This window comes from Diabrotica virgifera, chromosome 6 (assembly GCF_917563875.1).
Source record: "Diabrotica virgifera virgifera chromosome 6, PGI_DIABVI_V3a".
In the NCBI taxonomy this organism is placed as follows: domain Eukaryota; kingdom Metazoa; phylum Arthropoda; class Insecta; order Coleoptera; family Chrysomelidae; genus Diabrotica; species Diabrotica virgifera.
Window position 1 is genome coordinate 28,386,412 of NC_065448.1, and position 27,286 is coordinate 28,413,697.

Below are 27,286 nucleotides of genomic sequence, written 5' to 3' on the forward strand. Positions count from 1 at the left end.
CCGAAAGTCCCTGAGAACTTCTATAATGTTTATTTTAATAAGTTACAGGGGTGAAAAAACTAAGAGAAAATTTAGTGTGATTTTTAATTTCAAATATCTCATTCAAAATAAACTTTTTATTTATTCTAAGGGACTTTCGGCCCTCGGTAATAATTTAGTCTTTCATTCTGCGTTTAAATTTTTCAAAAATATTTATTGGTTTTTTCAGGATTTGAAAAAAATGAACACAATGCCGTGGTAATATTTTCCAAATCTGTCTTTGTCTTACAACGCACTCAACCGAATATAATATTGTCAGCATATATTGTCAGTCAGACACTGACAATCAGTGACAATATTAAATATTTGACATTGCATCGGGAATATTTTGAGAAATTGATTAAATATTATTGATATATAGTGTATTTGATAAATAATTGATTTAAGACGTGAACTTAATAAAAAGTTATTTATTGTGTATTATTTGTGGAAGATCCAAGCAGAGAATACATCAGATATATCCTGTGATCCAAGTATTTTGTTGTTAGAGATGTTCAAAATTGTAAGCGTTCCAAAATAACAACATATTATTAAAAAATCACTTTAACACTTTTCCTCTTTTCTCGATTGATTATTAGTTTTTGTTGTACAAATAAATTATTACAATCACTGAAAACATAGTTAGTAAAAAAATTATCACATTTATTAACTGAATTAATAATTTGCAATTATAAAAATAACAGTTATCCAAGAACATTCAAAAGCCATCTCCTTAAATTAATTATGACATTTTCAAGTAGAATGACATTCTAGTAATGTTTACATATCCACACCAGTGTGAATTTTACTACACGTAATTTGCCGTGTAAAGACAGAAAAAGTAGGGATACACGTAAAATATTTGCGAATTATGTACCCATAGCCTTAATTTATTCATATTTTGTATTTTGACAAAGGCATCCGATTTGGACGTCAAAAAGTTAACAAAATCATTTTTTAGTTAAATTGTGGCTTATTTCCCATTTAGAATAGTTGATTACAAAAATGACACAAGGAAATAGCTTCAGAACAAGTTAATTATTATTGTGAAAGCTTTAGGTCTTCCTTTTATTTTAATTTTGAACGGTAATACTATTTCACTTATGACTAAAAAAATATATATTAATTTATAGTCTCTTATCTTTTTTATACTGTTTTAAAATTTTGTTAAACTCATTAAAAGAACTAAATAATTGTTCACACTCCATAATTAATTTAAAAACAAACACTAAACAAATGAGACATAAGAAATCTCTTTACGAATCAATATTAAAGTGTAAACACAACGCGATTAAACACATTCTAACACTCTGACTCTCTGATACTTGCGGTATATTCTTACCACAGCGTACACGCGGCTCAAGTTAGCGTGTACGCAAAAAACCAGTAACAGTGCACGCTAAATAGTGACGTCACTGACTTGATGACGTTTCGCGTGTATTCTTTTTCTCATGATCATCTTTCAGTGCGTCACAGTTTTTCGATTTCTCTCTAACGCATTAAATTGTATGTGACAGAAAAAAAGGCACGTCTTTGAATACTTTGGTAATTATTCTAGTTCGGTGATTATTCTAGTTGTCGATAGATGGCGCCATAATCAAAAAAGAATTATTTATTAAATAAAATAATAATATTATCAATATAATCTGTACAATTTATAAGACTATACAAATGAAAGAAAATACCATTTTATAAATGCAATAGACACAATTGATTTGATTTTATTCCAAATTGAAAATAAAATTTGACAACTGTCAGATTTAACAAAAATGTCACGTTAGAATAAATGTCATAAATGTGTATTATCACGGACTAACCTTTTTTTCTATAATTTGTGACGCACTGAAAAATGTTCATGAAAAGGAGAATACCTAACTTTTTTTATTTGCGTACACGTTAGCGTGTACCTAGACACAACGATATTTAACAAAGTGAATCAACAGTACCACTCTGACTCTGAAATTATTTATTTATTTATTTATTTATACGGGCAAGCCCAATTCGGTAATACATTAATAAGATATTGATAATTACAGTGTTGAATATATAAGAATAAAATGAGAGAGTACAAAACATTTAAAAATACATGACAAAGTAAAATAATTACAAAACATTAATTACTAACAAATAACAAGGTTATGACATTGCTAAATATTTAATTTGGTTAACTGGTTCTTAAAAACATCACAGAGTTTGGTTCTTAAAAACAACAGAGTTACCAAAAAGTAAAAGGTCACCTAGGGAGTTAGCAAGTCTTAGTGTTCTAGGAACAAAAGTAAACTATGAGTAATTATATCTATGAAAAGAAATATGAAAGGTTTGAATTTGTCTTGTTGATCGTGGTGGAACAAACAACAATATTTTAGCAAGGAGTTCAGGGCAGTAATATATGCCATTGATAATATTAAACAATACTGTAAGATCTTTACGCTTCCTACGGACATCCAGAGGAGAGATATTCAAAAATCGTTCCATATCTGTATAATTATAATTGATGTGTTTTTTGAACCCAATATATCTAAGAAAATTATGTTGAACACTATCAAGTTTGTTCTTGAGGTGTAAATAATGTGGGGACAAAACTGGAGAACAGTAGTCAAGGTGCGTCCTGACTAAAGAACAATAGAGCATTTTAATAGCGAACACGTTCGTGAAATCACGAGTTGTCCTTTTAACAAAGCCAAGCATTTTCATGGATCTTTGAGTAATATTGTTGATGTGATGGTTAAAGCTCAGAGAGGAATCAAGAACAACACCTAAATCTTTAATTGAGTCTACCGTATCCAATAATTGATCATTTATGGTATAATTAAATACTGATAAATGATGATTCCGACAAAACCGGATAATGTGACACTTGTTGACATTCAAATCCATCCCATTATTAAGACACCAGTTGGCTAAATTATCTAAATCTGATTGCAATGATATTGCATCATCTTGATTATTAATGATTTGATAACATTTAAGATCATCAGCGAATAAGAGAGCAGAAGTGTTAGAGAAGCAGGTGACGATGTCGTTAATATACAGGTTAAACAAAAGTGGACCCAAATGAGAGCCCTGTGGTACACCAGAGGTTACTAGAAAAGTGTTGGAGTAATGATGATTAACCCTAACCTGCTGTGTTCTATTTGTTAGGTAACTGCCCAACCACTTCAACACAGAACCTTCTATGCCATATAATTTGAGCTTATGTAACAAAAGATCATGGTTCACCCTATCAAAAGCCTTGGAGAAGTCAGTATACACTGAATCAATCTGCAACCCCCTCTCCAAAGCTTCAGACAAGGTATCAACATAAAGCAACAAACTAAGTTCTGCTGATTTACCACAAGAAAATCCGAACTGTTGAGAATTTAGTATCCAAGAGCAGTCATAATTAAGGTAATCAGTAACAATACTCTCAAATACCTTGGGAATTGTGCCGAGAATAGAAATAGGACGATAATTCGTTATGTCAGCTTTATTACCTGCTTTGTAAATTGGAGTGACATAGGATAGTTTCCAAAAGTCAGGAAATTCCCCCCAACTGAAGGGATTTATTAAAAATATGATACAGCGGCCGAGACAGAATAAAAGAGAATCGTTTGAGAAAAATGGGAGAAATACCATCTGGCCCAGGTCCCTTATTGACATTAAGAGTTGAAAGTTTTTCGTATATTTTTGAAATTGGTATAATATAGGAAGATACACAGACCTTAGACTGTATTAAATTGTCATTATGCTTAAGAGTTTTATTACTAAAAACTGAAGAGAAATGGCTAGCAAATAAATTTGCAATATCGTTGCCATTAGAGGCTAGTGTATTGTTGAGTGACATTGAGACAGGCATACTATTATTTTCTTTCTTACTGTTTACAAATTTCCAAAAATTTTTTGCATTAGCTTGGATCGAAATCTCAGTTGAATGTATATAATTAGCATAACAATTTTTTGATAAAATTTTGCACTGAGCTCTAAGTTGACTAAAACTTGCATAATTCCCAGGAGACCTGTTACTCTTGTAAATTAAATGGGCAGTCTTTTTGTCACGTATTAATTGTGTAAGTTCACTAGAATACCAACCAGGAAATTTCTTTGTACAAACTTTTTTCAATGGTACATACATATTAAGCACACAGTAAAGAATATCATAGAAAGTACCTATCATCTCGGAAAGTTCTTTATCACTTATAAGACTGTCCCAATCAATTGCTTCTAAGTATTGATAAATGCAAGGAAGATTAGCTTTATGAAAATCATAGTAGTATTCACCATCGCCTGCAGTAGTGTTTTGATCAAAGTGTAGCTGTAAGATAGTTTCAAGTGGAGGATGATATAAGTCTGGAGGAATCAATATATCAACTGCCGAGGTTATCACAAGCTCTTCTGATGAGAGAACAAGGTCTAGAATAGCGCCTCTAGAATTGACAATGTTATTTGATTGGAATAGATTATGAAGAGCACACATATTTGAGATAACACCAATCGCCTCCGTTTCTGCAAACGATGTATTAGGTTTAGCAGTTGCTGATGAGCAAAAGTCTTCAAGTTCCCAATCAGCTGATGGCAGGTTGTAGTCACCAAAGAGGTATAATTTAGAATTTGAATATTGTTCACCTATACTTATAAGCTGATCGAAGTGCACTTGGTACTTGTTAGGTGTAGACTTTGGTGGAATATACAATGCTCCCAAGATAAACTTACCACACAAGTGAACAAAAAGTTGCTCAATGGAGGAATCTGACGGAATAATTTTTACGGAAAATTTCTTCTTAGTGGCTATTAAAACTCCTCCTCCTCTTACAAATTTGCTAGATTCAGGTGTACGATCTTGTCTGAAAATGTTGTAATTTGTCAATCCAAGTTCAGCATCATTGAAATCGGCAGTAAGCCAAGTTTCTGTAAAAATGATTACATCGTAGACAGAGTTTGACACATTAATACTTAAATCAGTTAATTTGGTACGGAGTCCTCTAACGTTTTGGTAATAAAGAGATAGCTTGCCCGGGTTTAGTGGTTTTTTGGTTCCTTTGGACAATTTTTGGTACGTTATTGATATATTTAATTATTAGATCTTGTTCACCTGCATCTTGACGGGCTAGTGGTTCAGTCTTGACGGTGTCAAACAGTTTCCGTTGAGTAGGTGTTTGGTCAAGAGATATGAAGATCTTTTTCTCTCGACTAACCTTTATCTTGTTTTTAATTATCAAATGAACATCCTCATTTGAAGATAATATTAATTTGAGTGGTCGATGCCCATTTTTGTTTTTCTTGCCAAAACGTACCATTTTCATACCATCCCATTTAACAGAATCATCAGCAGTAGATAGAATATTTTTCACTTGTTCAACGTCTTCAGGAGTATTGTTTGGTTCAGGAAGATTAAATATGAGTAAATTGTTTGATCTCTTTTGAAGTTGGTGTAATTCATATGTTACTTCCTCCATCGAGAAGGGTGCTTTTTCCTTGAGTTTAGAGATGTCCCTTTTTAAAGTAGTGACTTCCTTTTTAAGGCTTTCCATTTCACGTAAAATCTTCGGTACACTTTTAAAAGAAGAGCGACATTCATTGCAGAAATAGATAATGAGTTCTTTTCTGCAGTATAACTGCACGAAGTTCAGAGGCAGCTAATCCTGTGCAATCTTCAGTTGGATGTGAGACTACATGACAACTGTCACAAGCGACATACTTATCCCCAAGTTTGTCCCTGCAGCAGTAACAAATGTCAGCCATTTACAGAGAATCAATCAGCCTAGGTCACAAATTATAAGTTATCTCCTGGACTATAACAGAAAACCATAAAGTGATTAACTGTTATCAGCTGTTTTGCTTATTGTTTTGTTTTTGCACTTTTTATTGCAAAAAGTGATAGAAATATGTTCAAAAACAGTATTGTATAACCACTATAAATATGTATAAATTTTCTTTTGACCAGTGAAGAAAATACTACAGAAATCACTGGCGAAATAGCGAAATTTTTAAACGACTTCCAACCACATGAAATCAATAAAAACTAGCACAGACAATCAACACTGCCATTATCGACAATTTCTTAATGATTTTCTTGATCTCCTTCTTAATGATTCAAATTATGTACAAAAATATCTAAAGTTGATCCCAAACCGCTTTTTTCAGTGCGTAATAGATTGTAAAATTCTCCCTAATGTATTACAGTTGGAAGTGACAGAAAAAACAACGTTCCTAGGTGATTATTATGCATTGAACTTAGACAATTATGTATTCGTTGACGGGTACTTGCATATTAAAAAATGACTTATAGATGTAAATTTGGTTGGCGATTACAGTACTCTAAATAGATAGCTAATCAATGATGCGAATAAAGATAATTTGACACAAAAGTAATGGATCGTGACAGTATTTTCACAATATAGGCTCATTTGTCTAGGCTCATTTCTTTAGTTCTCAAATTAATAAGCATGGTAAGTTGCATTTGTATTATGTATTTTTAATCATCTTTGTTGTCAATTTCATAAAGGAATGTGAATAATTAACAATATTATTACTGTTTAACAAATTTTAGACCATAATTTAAAATAAAAGTTTACTCATTAATTTCTATTGTGCCGCCTATGTTTTACCAAAGACGCCGACACCCCGTGTGAATTTTGTTTTTATACTTGTCCAACTGACATCGTATAAACTGTACATAAATCTAAATTAAATCGATAATTTTTGATAATTTCCTGTCGTCAAGTAGGTATATTAAGTCAGATGCCCTTCCTTACTAGGAAAAAATACATTCAGTGACATTAATGACAATTGTGGTTTTGTTTAAATGTTGGGGTGGTTTTTATGAGCGATTAAAATTTTTTCTATACTACCCTGTTGCTTGATCAACCTGTATTTTGAAATTCATTGTACATTCATCAGTAAGTGAACAGTCTACCCTTTCATGAAACTAATAATAGTAATAATACGGCATAGTATTGGGATAAACCGTAATCGTACCCCCTCCTAACTGCCAAAGTGTCATGGCCGCCGTCGGGACCTATTGTGCTGACATTTACAATGTTTACATATAGAAAAGTTTGTTTTTTTCTGCTTATAATGCCGTTTTCTAAAGATATTAGTGAACAAAATCGATTTGCTAACAATATTTAATATATTTTAAATGTGCTAAAATTGGATTCAACAGCAAAAGTCGCATAAATAACATATAAATAACGAATTTGTTCACCTATTACAAATGGGGTTATGTGGTTGTAACTGTTTATTTTGGGAATAAAATGAAAATGATCAATTAAACGACTGGAAAACTGTAAGTATTACAATTAAAACATGTTTATCCTATCACAAGAGTTCACTTCATTTTAAGAAAGCTAATTATTATTATACAATAGACATTTATAAACTGCCATGTACTTTTAAGGTTACTTTTGATCTGTTTTCAAAGCTTATGATTAAATGTTACCTCTTTATTAATTAGATTTGCCAACAAAAGATGCATGATTAAGGCCAAATGCAATTCCTTTGCTAAAGTCATAAAAAAAGTACCAATACAGTTAAAAAAATTATTTTAAAAAGGTCTCTCAAAAGACATGAAAATATACAACAACTCAAAAAACTAGAGAATGTAAAGAAAGCCAGGTTATTGGAAATGGAATTCCTGTTTAATTGAAAGCCAGTAAACTATCCAAGACTTTTCAGAATCAAATGTGTCAACTTGTAAAACGATTCTTCTGACATTTTTAGTAAAAACCAGATTATCCTCAAGAAAAATTCTGTTTTAAGTGAAACTCAAAGTCATATATATAAATATAATTTTGTGAATGTGTCATCTTTGAATGAAACAAATTTTTTACCTAAACAATTAAATGTATGGATCTAATTAAAAACAATGCTGAATCAAGTACAGTTACAGAAATACAATCCTTTGAACTTCTAAATGTGATTGTTGAAAGTGTTGAAATAGCTACTGCATAGGGATTCGAAAGGGATAGACTTGTTATGAACGCACTTGATCATGTACTTCTTACTGTTATAAAGTTGAAACAAAACTTATTTTATGCTTTTTTATCAGTCACTTTTAATTGTGTATCAACTTTACGTGGTACATCGTGCAAAAATTGCTAAAAATGCAAACATTATATTTATTTTCTGTGTTACATTGGATAGTATGATTGAATGTCTTCCTCTTTTAGATAGTGAAGTGAAGAACATCTTGAAGTTCCAATGATGTTTCAAGATGAGGTAAATCGAAACAATTGTATGTTAGAAGGACAGAGAATATGAAGAAATGTTATTGCTGCATATTTAGTGTAGTGAAATACAAACTTCAAACATTATAATATATTTTTTGATTTCAAACATTTCATATGATTATGAAAGAACATCTTTCTTTTTAAAACAATGAAGAAGTGAAGAACATAATAAAGTTCCAACGAAAATGATTCCAGATGAGGAAAATCGAAATAATGGTTGTATGTTACATGTATAGAGAATACGAAGAAATGTTATTGCTGCAAACTAGTGTAGTGAATTAAAAACTTATTGTCAAATACAAATCAATTTATTTCATACTTTTATAATATATAGTGATATAATTTTATATGTGTTCAAATAAAAATATTAATAAATAAAATACAATAAACACAAATCATGTATATCTTACAATGAATTACAAAATCAAAAATTAATTACAAAAATATCAAAATAAATCTAAAATATTAAAAAGTTACATATAATTTTTATAGTACCTACATACTTTGGTTGGTACTCTAATAATTTGGAGATCCATTAAAGTTTGTAGATGGAAATTGCAGGTATCTAAAAAATATAATAATATAAAGTAACTCAACAATCTCTTTTTAATTAGGGTAGCAGTTGATAAAGATGACCCTTGCTCTGGAAATCAAATGTATCTAAAAAAAAATTAAGTAACAGCTTTCTAACAAAACAATCTTAGCACTAAACGGAAACAAAGATACTGGTAAGTATTAAAACATTTTTTGAAAAATCTTTCTGAAAGTGAAAATAAAGACTACTCTCTATGGGAACAACTAAAACTGGGCATGCTTTACAAAAAAATGTATCCAGAACAAACTTCTTCTCTATAAGGCAATACTACGACAAGTCTGGATGTATAGGATTTAAATCTGGGGAACTGCCAGTAATACAAATATGCAAAAACTATTAAGATTCTAATCCGAAGTCTTTTATGATGTCCGATGTTTTTAGTACCACTACCAAATATCATGCTAAACTGAAAATTATAGGGTAAAAATCTGTCTGATCACCCAAACTTTTAAAAGCTGGATGGTTATCTGATCTAGTCCAGAGGCTGGTTTCGGTATTGCAGCTATAAAATACTTAAATAGTAAGCATGGAAATTTTTATTATGGTCCGCCTTGAGGCAAACTAGGGCACTAGAGGGTTAAGAAAAGTTACAGATCTCTACACCACTGGGAAGTAGATAGTAGTTACTAATTTGTAAAAAAGTCAGAAATATGGTAATGTAGACTAAATTAATATAAATATGTAAAGAGTTCTCACCCCCTGAGTGTAGTTCCCACTGTGTCATTTTTTATATCTGTCATATTGTTATAATGATAACAGATTGCATTAAAGTTAAAATAAAAAAGAATTAAAGAAGTTCATAAAAATATTCTATTTTTGAAAAAATATTTAAGTGCTTAAATACTTTTTTAGATAAAATATACATAAAATTTATTTTTTCTACAACCGTGTTAAAAATGCAACTTTCAGCACTCTATACAAGCGTTAAAAACGCTACCTTAAGGCACTAGTGCTTTAAAAATTTTATGGCACTGCAGTTCGTATTGACTGTATAGGCAATTTTGATGTAATGTCAAAAAAATATAAAAATGGAATGTCAGTTCAAGTAATAGTTATTTATGATATAAGTGTTAAAAGTACATGTTTAAGGCACGCATGTGAAAGTTTGCAGAATGAGCGATAGCGAGTTCTGCAATTCAAATGAGTGCCTTAAAAATGTACTTTTTAACACGCATATCATACAATATTTTTTCTACAAACGTAATTACAGGACAATATCTACAAAAACTTTTACTTGAACTTGACTGACATTCCATTTTTATATTTTTGTGACATTACATTAAAATTGTCTATACGGTCAATACGAATTGCAGTGCCATAAAAATTTTAAAGCACTTGTGCCTTAAAGTAGCATTTTTAATGCTCTTATGGAGTGCTAAAAATTGAATTTTTAACACGGTTGTAGAAAAAAGTTTTTGTAGATATTATTCTGTAATTACGTTTGCAGAAAAAATATTGTATGATATGTGTGTTAAAAAGTACATTTTTAAGGCACTCATGTGAATTGCAGACTTTCACATGCGTGCCTTAAATGTGTACTTTTAACACTTATATCATAAATAACTATTAAAAAACTAACAGAAAATAGTAAAAATATTTGATTGAGCATAAGTAAAAAAGTCACTCTCTCAACCAATAAACATTTGTGATTAAAATTAATATACTTAATTGATTATAATATGAATGTGTTCTTGTAGAGTTTTATATAATAATTTCCATTTGACTAAAGAGACACAAGCTGGAATACTTAGGTCAATAATACTTAGGTATGAAACACCCTAAAAAATATGAACTTTTGCATTTGATAATTCAGAGAAAGATCCAAGGTAAATGTGGTTCTGGTAGAATCTCACAATCATAGATGAACAATCTAAGACCATAGTATGGAAAATCGACTCCATCATCATTAGTTAGAGCTGCTGTCAATAAAGCCACAATAGCGAATATGGTAGCCAATATGAGATCCAACAATTGATAACAGTCATGGAACTAAAAAATGTATTATTTCAAAGTGTTTATGGGATAAAATTAGTAAGAGTGACATGATACCTAACAAAAATTTGATTCAGAAGATTTAACATAAAACTTGTAATTCTCTTATACTAAACTCACAATAAAGATGCACCAGAAATAAACAACCCAAGACATGTTGAATGATACAAATAGCACTCCCGAATCATGATTTACAATGTATAAACTTTGTAAATCATGATTTGTGAGTGCTCCTCATAACATTCATCATGTCTTGTGTTTGTTTCTTTCTAGTGCATCTTTATTGTGATTTTAGTATTATAATTATATACAGTGTGTCCACGGTTGGGGTGCCCAAGAGGAAAAACTTTTTTATTTTCAATTTTAGCGAAAAATGTCATTATTGATAAAAAGTTTTGCTTGTTCTAAAACCCCATAAAACGAAATAAAATTCAAGTTTTTTAAATCCTGCTTAATTTTGTAGCCAATTTTATGTAAATCCCTATTTTATGTAAATTTTTGCACTAAGTTTGAAATCTTAACAATAATCTAGTGTTGCCAAGCCACAATGTAGCTTAGTAACTATCAACTTCGATAAATAATTTGCGAATTGTCAATTTTTTTGACAATGTTAAGCTATCAATAAAGAATTTATCTTGTGATAAATTTCATTAATAAAATTGTTGTATTAATAATTATTTAATTAATAAATAATTGGATGATTCAAGGAGAACGACAAAGTCTGGCTTCGTAATCCCGAGAAGTGAAAGGGTTGTTCTCCCAAGTTATTATTGTTACAATTTCGAACTTAGTGCAAAAATTTATAGGGATTTACATAAAATTGGCTATAAAAATAAGCAGGATTTGAAAAACTTGAATTTTAGTTCATTTTATGGGGTTTTAGAACAAGCAAAAGTTTTTATCAAGAATGACATTTTTCGCTAAAATTGAAAATAAAAAAGTTTTTCCTCTTGGGCACCCCATCCGTAGACACACGGTATTACTATTTTTATAATAAAAAGATTATAATTTATAAAATGTGATGCTGTATATGATTTCAAATATTAATCTTTTCTATTACCATACAAAAAAAATATTGCCTTTACTCAAAAACATTTTATTTATCATAAAATTTTTAAAGATATATTTAAAAAGTTCATAAATATTAATATTAATTTATACAAAAACATTAAATATTTTAGTTTTACTGGTTTATGGCTGTAAGGTGTCTCTGAATATTTTTCACTCTTTTATAAGATGTTTCGAAAATTGAAATATCTCTGAAAGTTTTTAATATTTAAAATCAGTTTTCATAAATTTATCATCGGTTAATATTAGAGATCATAAGTTCACAGTGGCACAAACAACTGAAAATATCTTCTGCAAGTGGAAGAAGACTAACATACATTTTACATACATTAATTGTTTTTATTTATTTGGTTGGATCTATCTATGTGTACTCAAGCTTTAGCTATCTTCATTGTAAGAATTTTAAGTTTAGCGTGATATTTGGTAGTGGTACTAAAAAAATCGGACATCATGAAAGACTTTGGATTGGAATCTTTGTAGTCTTTGCATATTATGTGTTACTGGCAGTTCCCCAGAATTAAATCCTGTACATCCAGACTTGTAGTAGTATTGCCTTATAGAGAAGAAGTTTGTTCTGGATACATTTTTTTGTAAAGCATACCCAGTTTTAGTTGTTCCCATAGAGAGTAGTCTTTATTTTCACTTTCAGAAAGATTTTTCAAAAAATGTTTTAATACTTACCAGTATCTTTGTTTCCGTTTAGTGCTAAGATTGTTATGTTAGAAAGCTGTTACTTAATTTTTTTTAGATACATTTGATTTCCCGAGCAAGGGTCATTCATCTTTATCAACTGCAACCCTAATTGAAAAGAGATTGTTGAGTTACTTTATATATTTTTTAGATACCTGCAATTTCCATCTACAAACTTTAATGGATTTCCAAATTATTAGAGTACCAACCAAAGTATGTAGGTACTATAAAAATTATGGGTTACTTTTTAATATTTTAGATTTATTTTGATATTTTTGTAATTAATTTTTGATTTTGTAATTCATTGTAAGATATACATGATTTGTGTTTATTGTATTTTATTTATTAATATTTTTATTTGAACACATATAAAATTGTACCACTATATATTATAAAAGTATGAAATAAATTGATTTGTATTTGACAATAAGTTTTTAATTCACTACACTAAGTTTGCAGCAATAACATTTCTTCGTATTCTCTATACACGTAACATACAACCATTATTTCGATTTTCCTCATCTGGAATCATTTTCGTTGGAACTTTATTATGTTCTTCACTTCTTCATTGTTTTAAAGAGGAAGATGTTCTTTCATAATCATATGAAATGTTTGAAATAAAAAAATATATTATAATGTTTGAAGTTTGTATTTCACTACACTAAGTATGCAGCAATAACATTTCTTCGTATTCTCTGTCCTTCTAACATACAACCATTATTTCGATTTATCTCATCTTGAAACATCATTGGAACTTCAAGATGTTCTTCACTTCACTATCTAAAAGAGGAAGACATTCAATCATAGTATCCAATGTAACACAGAAAATAAATATAATGTTTGCATTTTAGCAATTTTTGCACGATGTACCACGTAAAGTTGATACACAATTAAAAGTGACTGATAAGAAAGCATAAAATAAGTTTTGTTTCAACTTTATAACAGTAAGAAGTACATGATCAAGTGCGTTCAAAACAAGTCTATCCCTTTCGAATCCCTATGCAGTAGCTATCTCGACACTTTTAACAATCACATTTAGAAGTTCAAAGGATTGTATTTCTACTGTACTTGATTCAGCATTGTTTTTAATTAGATCCAAACATTTATTTGTTTAGGTAAAAAATTTGTTTCATTCAAAGATGACACATTCACAAAATTATATTTATATATATGACTTTGAGTTTCACTTAAAACAGAATTTTTCTTGAGGATAATCTGGTTTTTACTAAAAATGTCAGAAGAATCGTTTTACAAGTTGACACATTTGATTCTGAAAAGTCTTGGATAGTTTACTGGCTTTCAATTAAACAGGAATTCCATTTCCAATAACCTGGCTTTCTTTACATTCTCTAGATTTTTGAGTGGTTGTATAATTTTCATGTCTTTTGAGAGACCTTTTTAAAATAATTTTTTTAACTGTATTTGTACTTTTTTTATGACTTTAGCAAAGGAATTGCATTTGGCCTTAATCATGCATCTTTTGTTGGCAAATCTAATTAATAAAGAGGTAACATTTAATCATAAGCTTTGAAAACAGATCAAAAGTAACCTTAAAAGTACATGGCAGTTTATAAATGTCTATTGTATAATAATAATTAGCTTTCTTAAAATGAAGTGAACTCTTGTGATAGGATAAACATGTTTTAATTGTAATACTTACAGTTTTCCAGTCGTTTAATTGATCATTTTCATTTTATTCCCAAAATAAACAGTTACAACCACATAACCCCATTTGTAATAGGTAAACAAATTCGTCATTTATATGTTATTTATGCGACTTTTGCTGTTGAATCCAATTTTAGCACATTTAAAATATATTAAATATTGTTAGCAAATCGATTTTGTTCACTAATATCTTTAGAAAACGGCATTATAAGCAGAAAAAAACAAACTTTTCTATATGTAAACATTGTAAATGTCAGCACAATAGGTCCCGACGGCGGCCATGACACTTTGGCAGTTAGGAAGGGGTACGATTACGGTTTATCCCAATATTATTATTATATCCTTATATGATATGTCACATTTGTTTTCATGAAAACTATAAAAATTAAACTAACATTCTACTTTTAATTATTTTAGTCTCACCTGACTCATCCTTGGTTTCATTCTTAACATCTTCAATTTCAATTTCTGTAGATAGCTGACTGATAGATTTACTCGATTCCAAATCATATTCCTCCTGCTCCTCTTTAATTTCAACTTTGAAATCTTTTATATCTTCTGCGGCTTCCATAATTACACAATATGCTAACAAATAAAATTGACTATTTAATACAAATTGTAAAAATTTTTACTTTTCAGTTGTTCTCGAGTTCTCGTTCACAAATGAAATGACATATTATGACACATTAGTGTCAAACACAAACACACACAAACAAGAAATCTCCTTACGCCTTACCTTAAAGCACAAAACAAAACTATTCCAAGATTATTTGAAGAAAAGGACGTGCGTCGTGTTACATATGGCAACACCGTCGAGTCGTTAAATAGAAGGCCTAAATAATGGTTCCATTGAAGTCACAGTTAAACCACACCTCTTTACAATTTCAAAATAAGTTGTTTTTCGGTATCGTTCCCCTTATTATTAACAATAACATTGATGCAATTTGTAAATGAGAATTTTTTGGAACTGACATAATATCCTGCTAAGTACTGCAGAAACAAAATTTCTCTTAAATTATTATCTTAAGTTTTCATAAATGGTTCAATATCTATTTCATCATTACTTTCATTTATCTAAATGCCCAATCATAATAATTAAAACAACATATTGTTACTCTGCATCCCACCAGACTGAAAACAATGGGAACCTTCTCTGGTTGCACCTCTGAAGACTTCTACAATTTGCAAGCCACAACGGATGCTGAGACTAAGGAACCATTCTCGTTGGAACTTATGCCCTTCGTTAGGCGCGTGGTCTACAATCGTAGACCACTCTCCTTTAAGTGGTCACCAGTTGCATAAAACTGCACATACGCCCCCATCCCGCTTAGTAGCTGTCACTAATTTCCAACTTACTCTTCAGTTTGCTAAACGCCGCCGATCTGTTTGCATTATTTTTTTACCATTATTCAAAGAGCTCTGGTCTACAACTGTAGACCACGCGACTAAGCGCGTTCCAGTTTTTAGTTGTATATATAAAGCTAATAATATGTAGCCTGCTGTGTATATAAAGCTAATAACATAAATGAAAATGTTTCAAGAAGCGACTTCATTGAAAACTTAGCATGGGAACTAATCAAACAGCAAATTAAATATGGATCAACTATGCCTTCCCTGCTAAGAGAACTTAGACGACGAGCTCGGTTACTGCTCGGAGTTCAAGAAGTCGTACCCGCCTCTTCCCCTAACATTCCAACAAAATACGTGGGACAATGTTGTATTTGTGCATGAATTTGTACAATTTGTGTATGAAAGATGTGGCACATTTGCATTCAAGGATCATTTTGGGGATATTTGCACTCAATGTTTGACGGACTAAAATTGATGTGCCACTTTGACCATTTATTAGTTTTGTTCTTTTTCTACTTTTTAGTTATATTCTTTATTATTTATTCCTATTGGTCATTCTATTAGTTCAAAGATAAAAAATATTTGTGTTTTTTACTAAATTGAGCTTATTTTTGTGACCATTTTCATTTACTTGCGAATAAAGACCCAAAAAATCATGACCTCGTTTTTAATTTTTCCATTGTCAAAATGAGAAAAGCCAAGGAACAAAAAACATATCTAGTATCAAAGTGCGAACATAAACAAACATGTTGTTAACCACTAATTTGTTAATTTTGTCAAAATCCGGTGTATTATACGACAAAAAACTATTGGTCATAAGTCACACACAATCTCAGCATCCGTTATGGCTTGAAAATTGTAGAAGCCTCGGAGGTGTAACCAGAGAAGGTTCCCATTGTTTTCAATCTGGTGGGATGTAGAGTAACATTATGTTGTTTTATATGCCATTAGATTGAAAACTTAGTCTTTTGCTAGAAGTTGCCGCTAGGGCGTCTATGCCATTTCGTTCGTTGCAATCCGTGACTGCACGCCGGGGTTTGTCCTAGTTGGGTCAGAGAGAGCAGCATATGTGCCTCATGATGAGACTTTTAAGTTTCGAAGCGGTTGGGGTACTTTTACTGCACTCCTTGATTGGACTAGAATATGGTACGGCTCAGGGCCCCCGTAAAGGCTACTGTTGCCTGTTGGCAAAAAAGGATTTTGGCGCCCTTTATATGGCATTTTGGATCATGTTTTTTATTTATTTTTTTGAAGGCAGGTACGTAGGTGCTTGAAATAAGGCAAAAAACTGTTCAAATTCTTATTCACATCAAATTTAACACATTTACTTAACTAATAGGGGTATAGACACGTTGTTTATAAAATACTAGAAATTAACCCAAAACTCAAAATCAGATCTTTTTTAGGAACAAATAACAGAAATATTGTCCAATGCCTACATATAAAAAATATGTCAGTCGTTCCTCAAGAACAGAATATGTCGCTAAAAATCCGAAAATATTATCATACTCATTTAATAAGTCAAATCGGTTTTTTTTTAGAAAGCTTGAATTTGATCTGTAATTTTTAAGAAAAAGCTAATTTGAAAGGCGATTTTTGGATCATGAGGGTCTCATCTCGATGTTCATAGTCAAACCGGTTTGGTTTAAATTTCCTCCTGACCGTTAGTATTAACGGCGGAAAGTCTTCTTCAATTTATATAGACTTTATTGGAAGGCAATATGTTTAAAATATCCCAGGTTGTCGAGGCGTTTAAGGATACAGAAAATATTTTTACCAAGAACCAGGGCAAGGCTCTAAATCCATATCAGAAAATGAAAGATTAATCAAGACGGAGAGATTTTTCATCATATATTCTCTTCATGATACAGAGTGCTGCTTGTGTGAAGAAAATTTCTCTAATTCACAAAAATAGACTCTTACTTATTTATATTTTTTATAATTATAATTCCTACGAATTTTCTAGTTTCTTTTGTTATTATTAGTTAAGAAAAAAGTTCCTGCTTTAATACCATATAGGAATACCTACAGATTCCTATGTAATAAATTTTTGTTTTTTAAGTTATCTTTTTTTATTTTAATTTTCTTTTAATAAAATAACTTTCGTAGTTTTAATTATAATGACCAATAACAAATATTCAGAGTATTAATTAACTTAATTAAATTTTAAGTAGGTATTTTTGGACGTTTAATTCAGACAGATTTGTTCTGTAGTCGGAATGTTTTTGACAGATTTTTTCTGTAGTCGGAATACTACAACAATAAATAAAGCTAACTACTGATTTGTATGATTTATTATAAGAATTTAAATAAAAATACAATATTTCCATAAGTTTACAATATTCCTGGAATGTTTCCGGCGTTCGAATCTTCCCGGAAATTTTACATCACTATGATCCAAAGAACTTTTCTGAGTGAACTGCTTAAAACAAATTTCACGCGTATGAGGCTTTTCTCCAGTGTGACCTTTTGTATGCTCATCCAAAGAAATTTTGTGAATAAACTCCATTAGAATTAGGCAAACTCCATTAGAATTAGAGTTAGGCTTTTCTCCAGTGTGCAATCTTAAATACGTTTTCTATTACTCCATTTTATTTAACAATCTGTTTCGTTAGGAACAATCAGTTAAAGTTATGACTTTAACTGACCCCGCCCAATAATGCCCCCCCCCGCCCAATAAAAACACACATTGTATATTAAAAGTTTTTAATAAACATTAAATATAAATCATCATATATTTATAAAAACTCAGCTAATTTAAAAAAGTAAATTAATATTAATCCTATCGTTTTTCATACTAACATAATTGATTACTTTACTCCAGCAGTTTTTATAAATAATGAAAATCAAAAATTTTCTACATCTAAATCTCCAGTCATAATTAAAAACCTTAATATAGAATAACTAAAACAGCTTTTATATTCTCAAATTGCATATATGCATATTGCATATACAGTGGAACCTCGATAACTCGGATTAATCGGGACCGCGGCCGATCCGGGTTATCGAAAATCCGGGTTAGCCGGAGAGCATGGTAAAAATTAATAAAATACGGTATACTTATAGATAAAGTCCGTTATAATTAAAATACGAGAACTCGTAACATGAAATATATATGCAAAGTACACATCTAACTTAACTATAGTTGTATAGAGTATAGTATATGGTATTGTTCATTTCTAGGTAAAAAAATTCAGTCAGTTTCGGTTGTGTCAATTTCGTCTGCCATCGGAACAATGTTATGATACTTTAGAACAGTGGCTCTTTCATTGTTTAAAAAATAATTTTTTAAAAGACAGTTGGAAATAAATAAAGGAATAACAGGTGCCTGTTGTTTGCGATAGCCCGAGAAAATGAACATCGCTCTGCCGCCGCCGCCGCGTGCCATGAGTCATTTTTACTATCGTATAGTTCAAATTACACAAATACCCATTATCTCTTTTATGGTCGAAGCGAAGTTTTATCAATGAAACTCGATATTTTTAAGACATTCCAGAAGAGGCTACAGATAAAATTTTTTAACATAATACATACATTTTTATTGTTGAAATGTTTGGCTGATGAAAATCGGTCCGGGTTAGCTGGACTTCCGGGTTATCGGGGGCCGACTTATCGAGGTTCCACTGTATTTATAAATAAGAAATAATTAAATACAAACCTCTAGTAGACCAGTAAGGATCTGTGAAAAAACGTCTATTTTTGGATGTGAGAGGTGGCATTCGGATTTTTGCAGATAAAGTTAGGTGACGCCTTATTCAGTAATAATAATTGACTTATGCTACTTCTCAAATATGCCCGGAACATTAATAAAAAAATTAAAATATTTAAAAATTTCGAAAAACGTCGATTTTTTTCTGCTTTCTTTGCTTATAACGTTAGAACGATTCGTTTTGGAACAAAGTCGTACAAAAATAAAATAAAGATACTTGAATTTTGTATGATATACGACTGGTCAAAAATGTCTTAACATATTACCTTTTCTGCAATATAGCAATAAATACAAAATAGGGGGGCAAAATACGCCTGTTGTTATTCAATGTTTTTAACCACTTTGGTGGCACTTAGAACCTTAGTAATTCACTTAGGAAATTCTTTGTAACATACTTAAACCGTGTACCAAATTTCATTAAAATCGACCTAATAGATTTTGCAAAATAAATTTGCAATCTAAATGTTTTAAAAAAAGTTCAAATTTTTTAAAATCTTTCCGAACAAAAAGTAGACCATTTAGAAGTTGTCTAATTTTTTTACATATGAAGAGGTGCTCTACCTATTTAATACACTTTACAGAATTAAAATCGGATTATTTAAGGGGCCTCAGCAATGTTTTAAACTTATAAACAATTTTTGGGCTTATAAACAAATAGCTTTGTTTAATAATAAAAAAATTAATTTTTAGCAATGCAAATAATCAAAACCGGTATAATTTGACTTAAACTTTCAAATGCTGTCAGCAGCATTGCTATTTTATTTTTTAATCAAAAGTTATTCGCGTTCAAAAATTACAATTTTTCGAATTTTTGAAAGTTCCACTGTGTTTATCTCGAAAACTATGCATCCTACGAAAAAACTTGTAAGAACATTTTTTGCTTACAATTGCCCAATAAATACAAAAAAATGTTTTATTTTGCGAAAAATCGATGTTATGTAATTCCTCAAGTTCTTTGTTTATAACAATCTTATCGACATCCGGATCAACTGTTACCCAAAAAAATCGTGTTCTACGGGTCAAAAAATACATAAAAATCTTGGGTAAGGCCATCTAAATAAAGGAGCCCGTAGCACCCCCTCCTGGCCACAGGACTAACTTGTTTATAAGCCAAAAAATTGTTTATAATTTTAAAATATTGCTGAGGCTGCCTAAACAATCCGATTTCAATTCTGTAAAGTGCATTAGATAGGTGGAGTGCTTCTTTATATGTAAAAAAATTGACAAATCTTTGTATGTTCTAGTTTTTGTTGTGCCAGATTTTAAAAATTTTAATTTTTTAAAAAAGTTTAGATTGCAAAATTATTATTCAAAATCTAGTAAGTCAATTTTAATGAAATTTGGTGTACGATTTTAGTACATTACAAAAATTTTCTAAGCGAATTAGGAAGGTTCCAAGTGTACCCTAAGTAATGGAAAATCATTGAATAAGGACAGGGTTGTTTTGCACCCTTATTTTATATTTATTGCCATTTTGCAGCAAGGGTGATAAATTAAGACATTTTTAACCAATCGCATCTGATAGAAAATTTTATTATCTTTGTTTTATTCCTATACGACTTTGTTCCAAAATAAATCGTTTTAAAGTTATAAGCAAAAAAATTAGAAAAAAAAAAACGAAATTTTTTGAAATTTTTAAATATTTTATTTTTTTTATTAATGTTCCGGGAATATTTGAGAAGGAGCATAAATCAATTATTATTAACGAAGTTATCACCTAACTTTATCCGCAAAAATCTGAATGCCACCTCTCACACCCACCTAAAAACAGATCCTTACTGGTCTATAGGGAGATAAAACGCTTAAATGAAAAAATAGCAAAAATAAAACCTTGGATAACTGTGGGGTTGATATCTTTAATCAAACGACGAGATTTAAAAAAAAATAATAAAACAACTTTCAATGCATTTTAAAAGCATTCATTTTTTTTCGAATCCTGAGAAAACTAAAAAGTATTTTTAAAAAATTTAAACGCAGAATGAAAGATTACGTTATTACCGGGCCGAAAGCCCTGAAAATTTCTATAATGTTTATTTTAATAAATTACAGGGGTAAAAAAAAAGAGACAATTTAGTGTGATTTTTAATTTCAAATATCTCATTCAAAAGAAAATTTTTATTTATTCTAAGGGACTTTCGGTCCTCGGTAATAATATAGTCTTTCATTCTGCGTCTAATTTTTTCAAAAATATTTTTTTCAATATTCGAAAAAAAATGGACAACATTTTTGTGTCAATAGTTTGTTCAAAGCAAAAAAAAACAAAAACGACTTATATCAAAATAAAATCCATGAAACTGGTGCAAACACAAAAAAATTTGAAATGCTATAAATAATATCTCTGGTCGGAAGCAAACGTCGAAGTATAGGAAGTTAAAGGCACATCAATTGTTTTAGCAACTTTATCACTTCTTCTTCTTGCACTAAAAAAATTATCAATTTTTGGTAGCTTTTTTTTTCTTTCCTCTGCTTCAACTTTTTGCTTCCGCTTAGCACTTCCAGATTTATGTTTGTGCATTGTACTACCTTAGTTACACTTAGAAAGAACAAAATGCAAAAAAACAATGCGAACAAGACAACAGTGTTATAAATCTTAGATCACGGTCAGCTCTTAGATATTTCAAACTGTATTGATTCAACTTACTGACTTCTTCCACACAGGAAGGACGGAAGTTCTGATACGTACTTGTTAGTTCATTTCAGTTATCAATAATTATTACTTAAAAGTAAAAGTAAAGAATGATGATGCTATAAATACAAACAAAAGAAGGATTTTGCGTCGAGTTTATTGTTTTGGGATTAGGTATTTTTATAACATTCCTCAATGCAAGTATAAAACTTGCAATGACTTTGTCAATTTGCAAAATTTTACAACTTTCTAGTTTACGACTAATCCATGAAACGTGCTGATATAAATATAAGTTTTTGAGTTAAAAGGTACCTACAGGCGGTAATTCTTTACATGTGTTGAAACCAGAACTTGGGTTCTAGTCACTTTTAGTAGATAAAACAAGTACAGGACCTTCCAAAATTTTTACACTTTTTCACTATTTTTTACACGTTTTTCACTACGTATTTTTTACACGTTTGGGCTTAAGTAAGAGTTTATCCTCGTCGCCAATGTAATGTATCAGCGCTAGCTATTCAGCTGACACGTGCTCGAGACGTTACAACTTTAAATAAAAGCCGGACATGAACGGACTATTTTTATTGTACAGTTGAAGTAACATACAAGAGGTCGAATCCAGGTTACAATTGTCTTATATACTGTTACAAAGTAGTGGGATGGTCACTGCTGTCAACAATGGGCAGTGACACCGCGCGAAATACGAATAACTTAAAACCTAGTATATCACAGTTTTCCTTGTGTCTAATAATAATTTTTGTTTTCAAATTTTTTTATAAATAGGTATTCTTCTTTTTAATTTATAAGTACCTACACAAAAATAAAAATTTATTAAGAAGTTACATTTTCTATTGTGTACTTGTGTAGTGCAAAATGTCCCCATCAAATTAGAAAAAAAAAGCAAAGAGCACACTAGAGCGGGCCCCTGCGAGGCCCACGGAATCATGCTCAGTACGCCACTGACTCGCGAAATCATTTGGATGCACACTAAGTCTTTCACTAAGTCTAACTTCACTTGTAAGGCTTTTCTCCAGTGTGCACCCTAAAATGAACTTTCAAATGACTTGCTCGAGTAAACTGCTTAAAACAAATTTCACACTTGTGAGAGGATTCTCCAGTGTGCACTTTCAAATGAATTTTCAAATCTTGTGCATGAGCAAACTGTTGAAAACAAATTTCACACCCATAAGGCTTCTCTCCAGTGTGCACTGTCAAATGCCTTTTTAAATTATGTTTCTGAGAAAACTGCTTCAAACAAATGTCACACTTGTAAGGCTTTTCTCCAGTGTGCGATCTCAAATGTATCTTCAAAGTACTTGTTCTAGTAAACTGCTTAAAACAAATTTCACATTTATAAAGATTTTCTTCAGTGTGAACTTTTGTATGTTCATCCAAAGAAATTTTATGAGTAAACTGTTTAAAACAAACTTCACACTTGTAAGGCTTTTCTCCAGTGTGTACTCTCAAATGTACTTTCAAAGCACCTGCATGACTGAACTGCTTAAAACAGATTTCACACTTGTGCGGTTTTTCTCCCGTGTGCACTCTCAAATGGCCATTCAAATGATCTACTCGACTAAACTGCTTAAAACAAATTTCACATTTATAAGGATTTTCTCCAGTGTGCAATCTTAAATGAATATTGAAATGAACCTTCTGAGAAAACTGCTTCGAACAAATTTCACACGTGTAAGGCTTTTCTCCAGTGTGAACCCTCAAATGAACTTTCAAATGACTTGCTCGAGTAAACTGTTTAAAACAAATTTCACACTTGTAAGGGGATTCCCCAGTGTGCATTTTCAAATGAATTTTCAAATCTTGTGCAAGAACAAACTGCTTCAAACAAATGTCACACTTGTAACGCTTTTCGTTAGAGTGCGTTTTTATATGTCGTTTCAAAGAACCTGTGTGGTTAAATTGATTAAAACAAATTTTACATTTATATGTAGAATTCTTTACTGTTGCTTCTTCAGTGGATGTATTTTGTTGTTCTGTAGGGCATGCAAGTTCAGTTTTCATGATTTCCATTCCGTTCTGTGAAAAACCTAAAATAAAAATACAAACTAAATATATAATTACTTTTTACACCGAAACTACAGGGTAAAACACAGGTAACAAAAAGGCCTAGCCGGGTAGCGATTTTACAAAATATACCCGCTCTCACCACAAGCTCCGCCTCCTACGCATTTGACATCCAGAACTGTAAGTATCGTTATATATACAGCTATCAACACATTTTACTAAATATACCCGATTTAAACACACTTCGGTTGATTATGACATTTTTGCAAACAATATTCGATCTAATTGCTAAAAGACAGAGGAAATCTCGGGGAAATAATAATGCAGTTTTATGGTTTGATAAATTTTTTATTCTTTAACCTGCATTAAAACGTGCACTAAAACTTACAGATAGAAAATAATTTAAGTGGGTAGGCGCAAAATTTGCTTGCAATACTATTTAAATGCTTTCATTTTTTTCGAATCCTGAGAAAACTAATTAGTATTTTCAAAAAAATTTAAACGCAGAATAAAAGATTATATTACTTTATTAAAATTTGTAATGGTGGCACACGAACTGTTTTTTTTTAATAATATTGTTTTTATATTTGGAAAGGATTTCCTAACAATCCATTCTATCTACACACACCCAAACTTATATGGAATTATCTGATATTTCTTACTATTTCGTGCGGATTTAAAAAAAAACGAACAAACGAAGTCAAACAATATTTATTTTAAAGCAATTTTATAACAAATATATAACAATTAAATAAAACAATAAAGTATTTAACAAACAAATTGAAAGTAGTTGTTTTAAATTCAATAGCATACAAAATTTCAATTTAAAACGAATAATGTTTAACTTGTTTTTATTTTTTTTTTTGTATTTTGTGGTAGTCAGTGTTATCACCTCTAGTCCTTATGCAAGCTTCAGTTTGCGTGGGCACGCTCCTAATCAAATTATCAACATTTTGTTAGGGTAGGTTGCTCCATCCTTTAAAAGCAGCTTGTACTAGCCGTGCGGTGTTTTGTAGTTTATCCCGGCGAGCTCTAATTTTTCTTTTAAGCATATCCCACAAATACTCTATAGGATTAAGCTCGGGTGAGCAAGCAGGCCACTCCAAACAAGGGATACCTTCTGCTTCAATGATGTCTGTAGTCACTCTAATGGTATGTAGAGGTCCATTATTATGCAATAAAATTAAATTTTCTCCTGTTGCACCTCTCCAGAGCCTGACTACAGGTTATGAATATACCTGTGACCAGTTAAAGTTGATTGGATGAAAATTAAAGGAGCTTTTTTACGGATCACAATTCCTCTCCAGATTACACTTCCCCTTGTATTTTTGTGAACCGATCTGACAGTTTTCGATCTTGCTTATCTTCCTCGACCTCTAAGTACACGATTTCGTGGGTCATCTGATTTTCTATCTGATTACATTAAATCCTGACTGTTTTTGAAAATAGCACATTTTGTCAATTCCCAATGTTCCAGTTTTGGTGGTGAAGACACCAATTTAGGCGATCAATCTTGTGCTGCCTGGATAACTCGGGAACACATAACTGTCTCCTGCTGAATACTTCTTGGTACGAACTCTTCTTCTTATCGTTTGAACTGAAAAAGTTACATCTGTAGCTTCAAAAAGCTGAATTTGGAGCTGCATGTGAGAAATGTTTAGGTGCCTTTCAGCTGATTAGACCAGTGTTTCCCAAACTTATCTAAAGCGCGACCCCTTTTTGTTAAAAAAATTGTTCACGACCCCCTACTCATCACCCAAACCAAAATAGCGACAAAAATAGCGTGCCTAATTTACAACTGATGGTTTCTCAAATTTTATTTTACTTTACTGTTTAAATTCAAACTAAATACATTTAAAAAATTCAACAATTATTTTAATAATTGCGATCTGTCCCACTAGTACACTAGTAGTACTTCTGCCAGACTAGCATTTACAATAAAAATAAATAATAAAAAGTCGACTGCACATTGTACACCGCGACATCTTTGTGTCTACATCGCAATACTTTTCCATGATATTCGCGAAGGCTCTACTCCTTACTTCGCTACTAGATGGCACTCTGGAACGTTCTCGTAGCCTCGTTTTGGCTTTATATAAGCGGCGATGTGCAATGAGACCTCAGTTCGAAACAGCACGTTGTGGCGAATGCAGCGGTATTAAGTAATGAGTAAATATTTTGCGACTTACGTATTCCCGTTTACGTATTTACGTCTACGATAAATTACAAACTATGGATAAGTTTTTAAAAAGAAGTGCAGAACCATCTACGTCTGAAAGTGGCAGTAATAAAAAGAAAAACAGCCTTTACAGTGATGAATATCTTAAATATGGTTTTACCATTATTTCCAATAAACCACAATGTGTTATTTGTGGAGAAATATTGTCAAACGAAAGCATGAAGCCATCAAAGTTACTTCGACATTTAAATAGCAAACATCCAGATAAAAAAGACAAACCCGTAGAATTCTTTGAAAGAAAGCTGAACGTCCTTCACAAACAGCAAGATATTTTTAAATTGGCAACCACTACTAACGAAAAAGCATTATTAGCAAGTTATAAAGTTGCTTATCGCGTTGCCAAAACTAGTAATCCGCACACAATTGCTGAAAATCTGATTTTGCCAGCAGCTGTTGAAATGGTATATATAATGATTGGTGAAAAAGAGTCTGCAAAGTTAAAAACAATACCTCTGTCAAATAATACTATCCAAAGATGAATTAGTGATATGGCAGAAGATATTCAAGCGCAAGTTGTGGAAAATCTTAATAAATGCACGTACTTCTCTCTTCAAATGGACGAATCCACGGATATATCTAACTGTGCCCAATTTATTACGTTTGTAAGATATGATACAAATAATGGCATTCAAGAAGATATTTTATTTTGTTCCCCATTGGAGACCAATACCACTGGAAAATGTTTATTCGACAGTTTTGTGAAACGCACAAGTAAATATGTTATTGACTGGGGAAAATGTATTGCTATATGCACAGATGGCGCTAAAGCTATATGACAGGACATCAATCTGGTTTTGTCGTCAGATTACAAGAAATAATGCCTAATGCCACATGGAGACATTGTTTTTTACATCGAGAAGCTCTGGCGTCAAAAGCTTTACCTCCTGAAATGGACTGTGTTATGAAATCCATCATTAAAGTTGTAAATTCCATTAAAGGAAAAGCTTTACAGACCCGTATTTTTCGAAAAATCTGCGAAGACATGGGTGCTATATTTCAAAATCTTCTTTATCACACCGAAGTAAGGTGGCTTTCAAGGGGCAACGTCTTAAAAAGAGTATTTGACTTAAGAGCAGAGCTTTTAATGTATTTGAAAGATGAGAAGTCC

The 27,286-nt window shown here is 31.1% G+C and overlaps 2 protein-coding genes and 1 long non-coding RNA gene across 3 annotated transcripts in view; all 3 read right to left on the reverse strand.

Annotated features, from left to right (window-relative positions):
* The window catches only part of LOC114328666 (zinc finger protein 271-like), an 89,368-nt gene extending 74,471 nt beyond the window's left edge, over positions 1–14,897 (reverse strand). The window contains exon 1 of the mRNA XM_050652611.1: positions 14,659–14,897. Coding sequence (XP_050508568.1) covers positions 14,659–14,806 — 148 coding nt within the window. The 5' untranslated portion in view covers positions 14,807–14,897. The remainder of the gene's footprint in view (positions 1–14,658) is intronic.
* Positions 12,892–14,635, reverse strand: LOC126887412 (uncharacterized). Its single transcript, XR_007699068.1, has 2 exons — positions 14,231–14,635; positions 12,892–13,350 (listed from the first exon to the last, which is right to left on the reverse strand). It is a non-coding gene; the product is annotated as an uncharacterized LOC126887412 (long non-coding RNA).
* Positions 14,898–18,338: 3,441 nt separating the features above from the next.
* The window catches only part of LOC114328678 (zinc finger protein 239-like), a 91,976-nt gene continuing 83,028 nt past the window's right edge, over positions 18,339–27,286 (reverse strand). Inside the window, exon 2 of the mRNA XM_050654921.1 lies at positions 18,339–23,962. Coding sequence (XP_050510878.1) covers positions 22,929–23,962 — 1,034 coding nt within the window. The 3' untranslated portion in view covers positions 18,339–22,928. The remainder of the gene's footprint in view (positions 23,963–27,286) is intronic.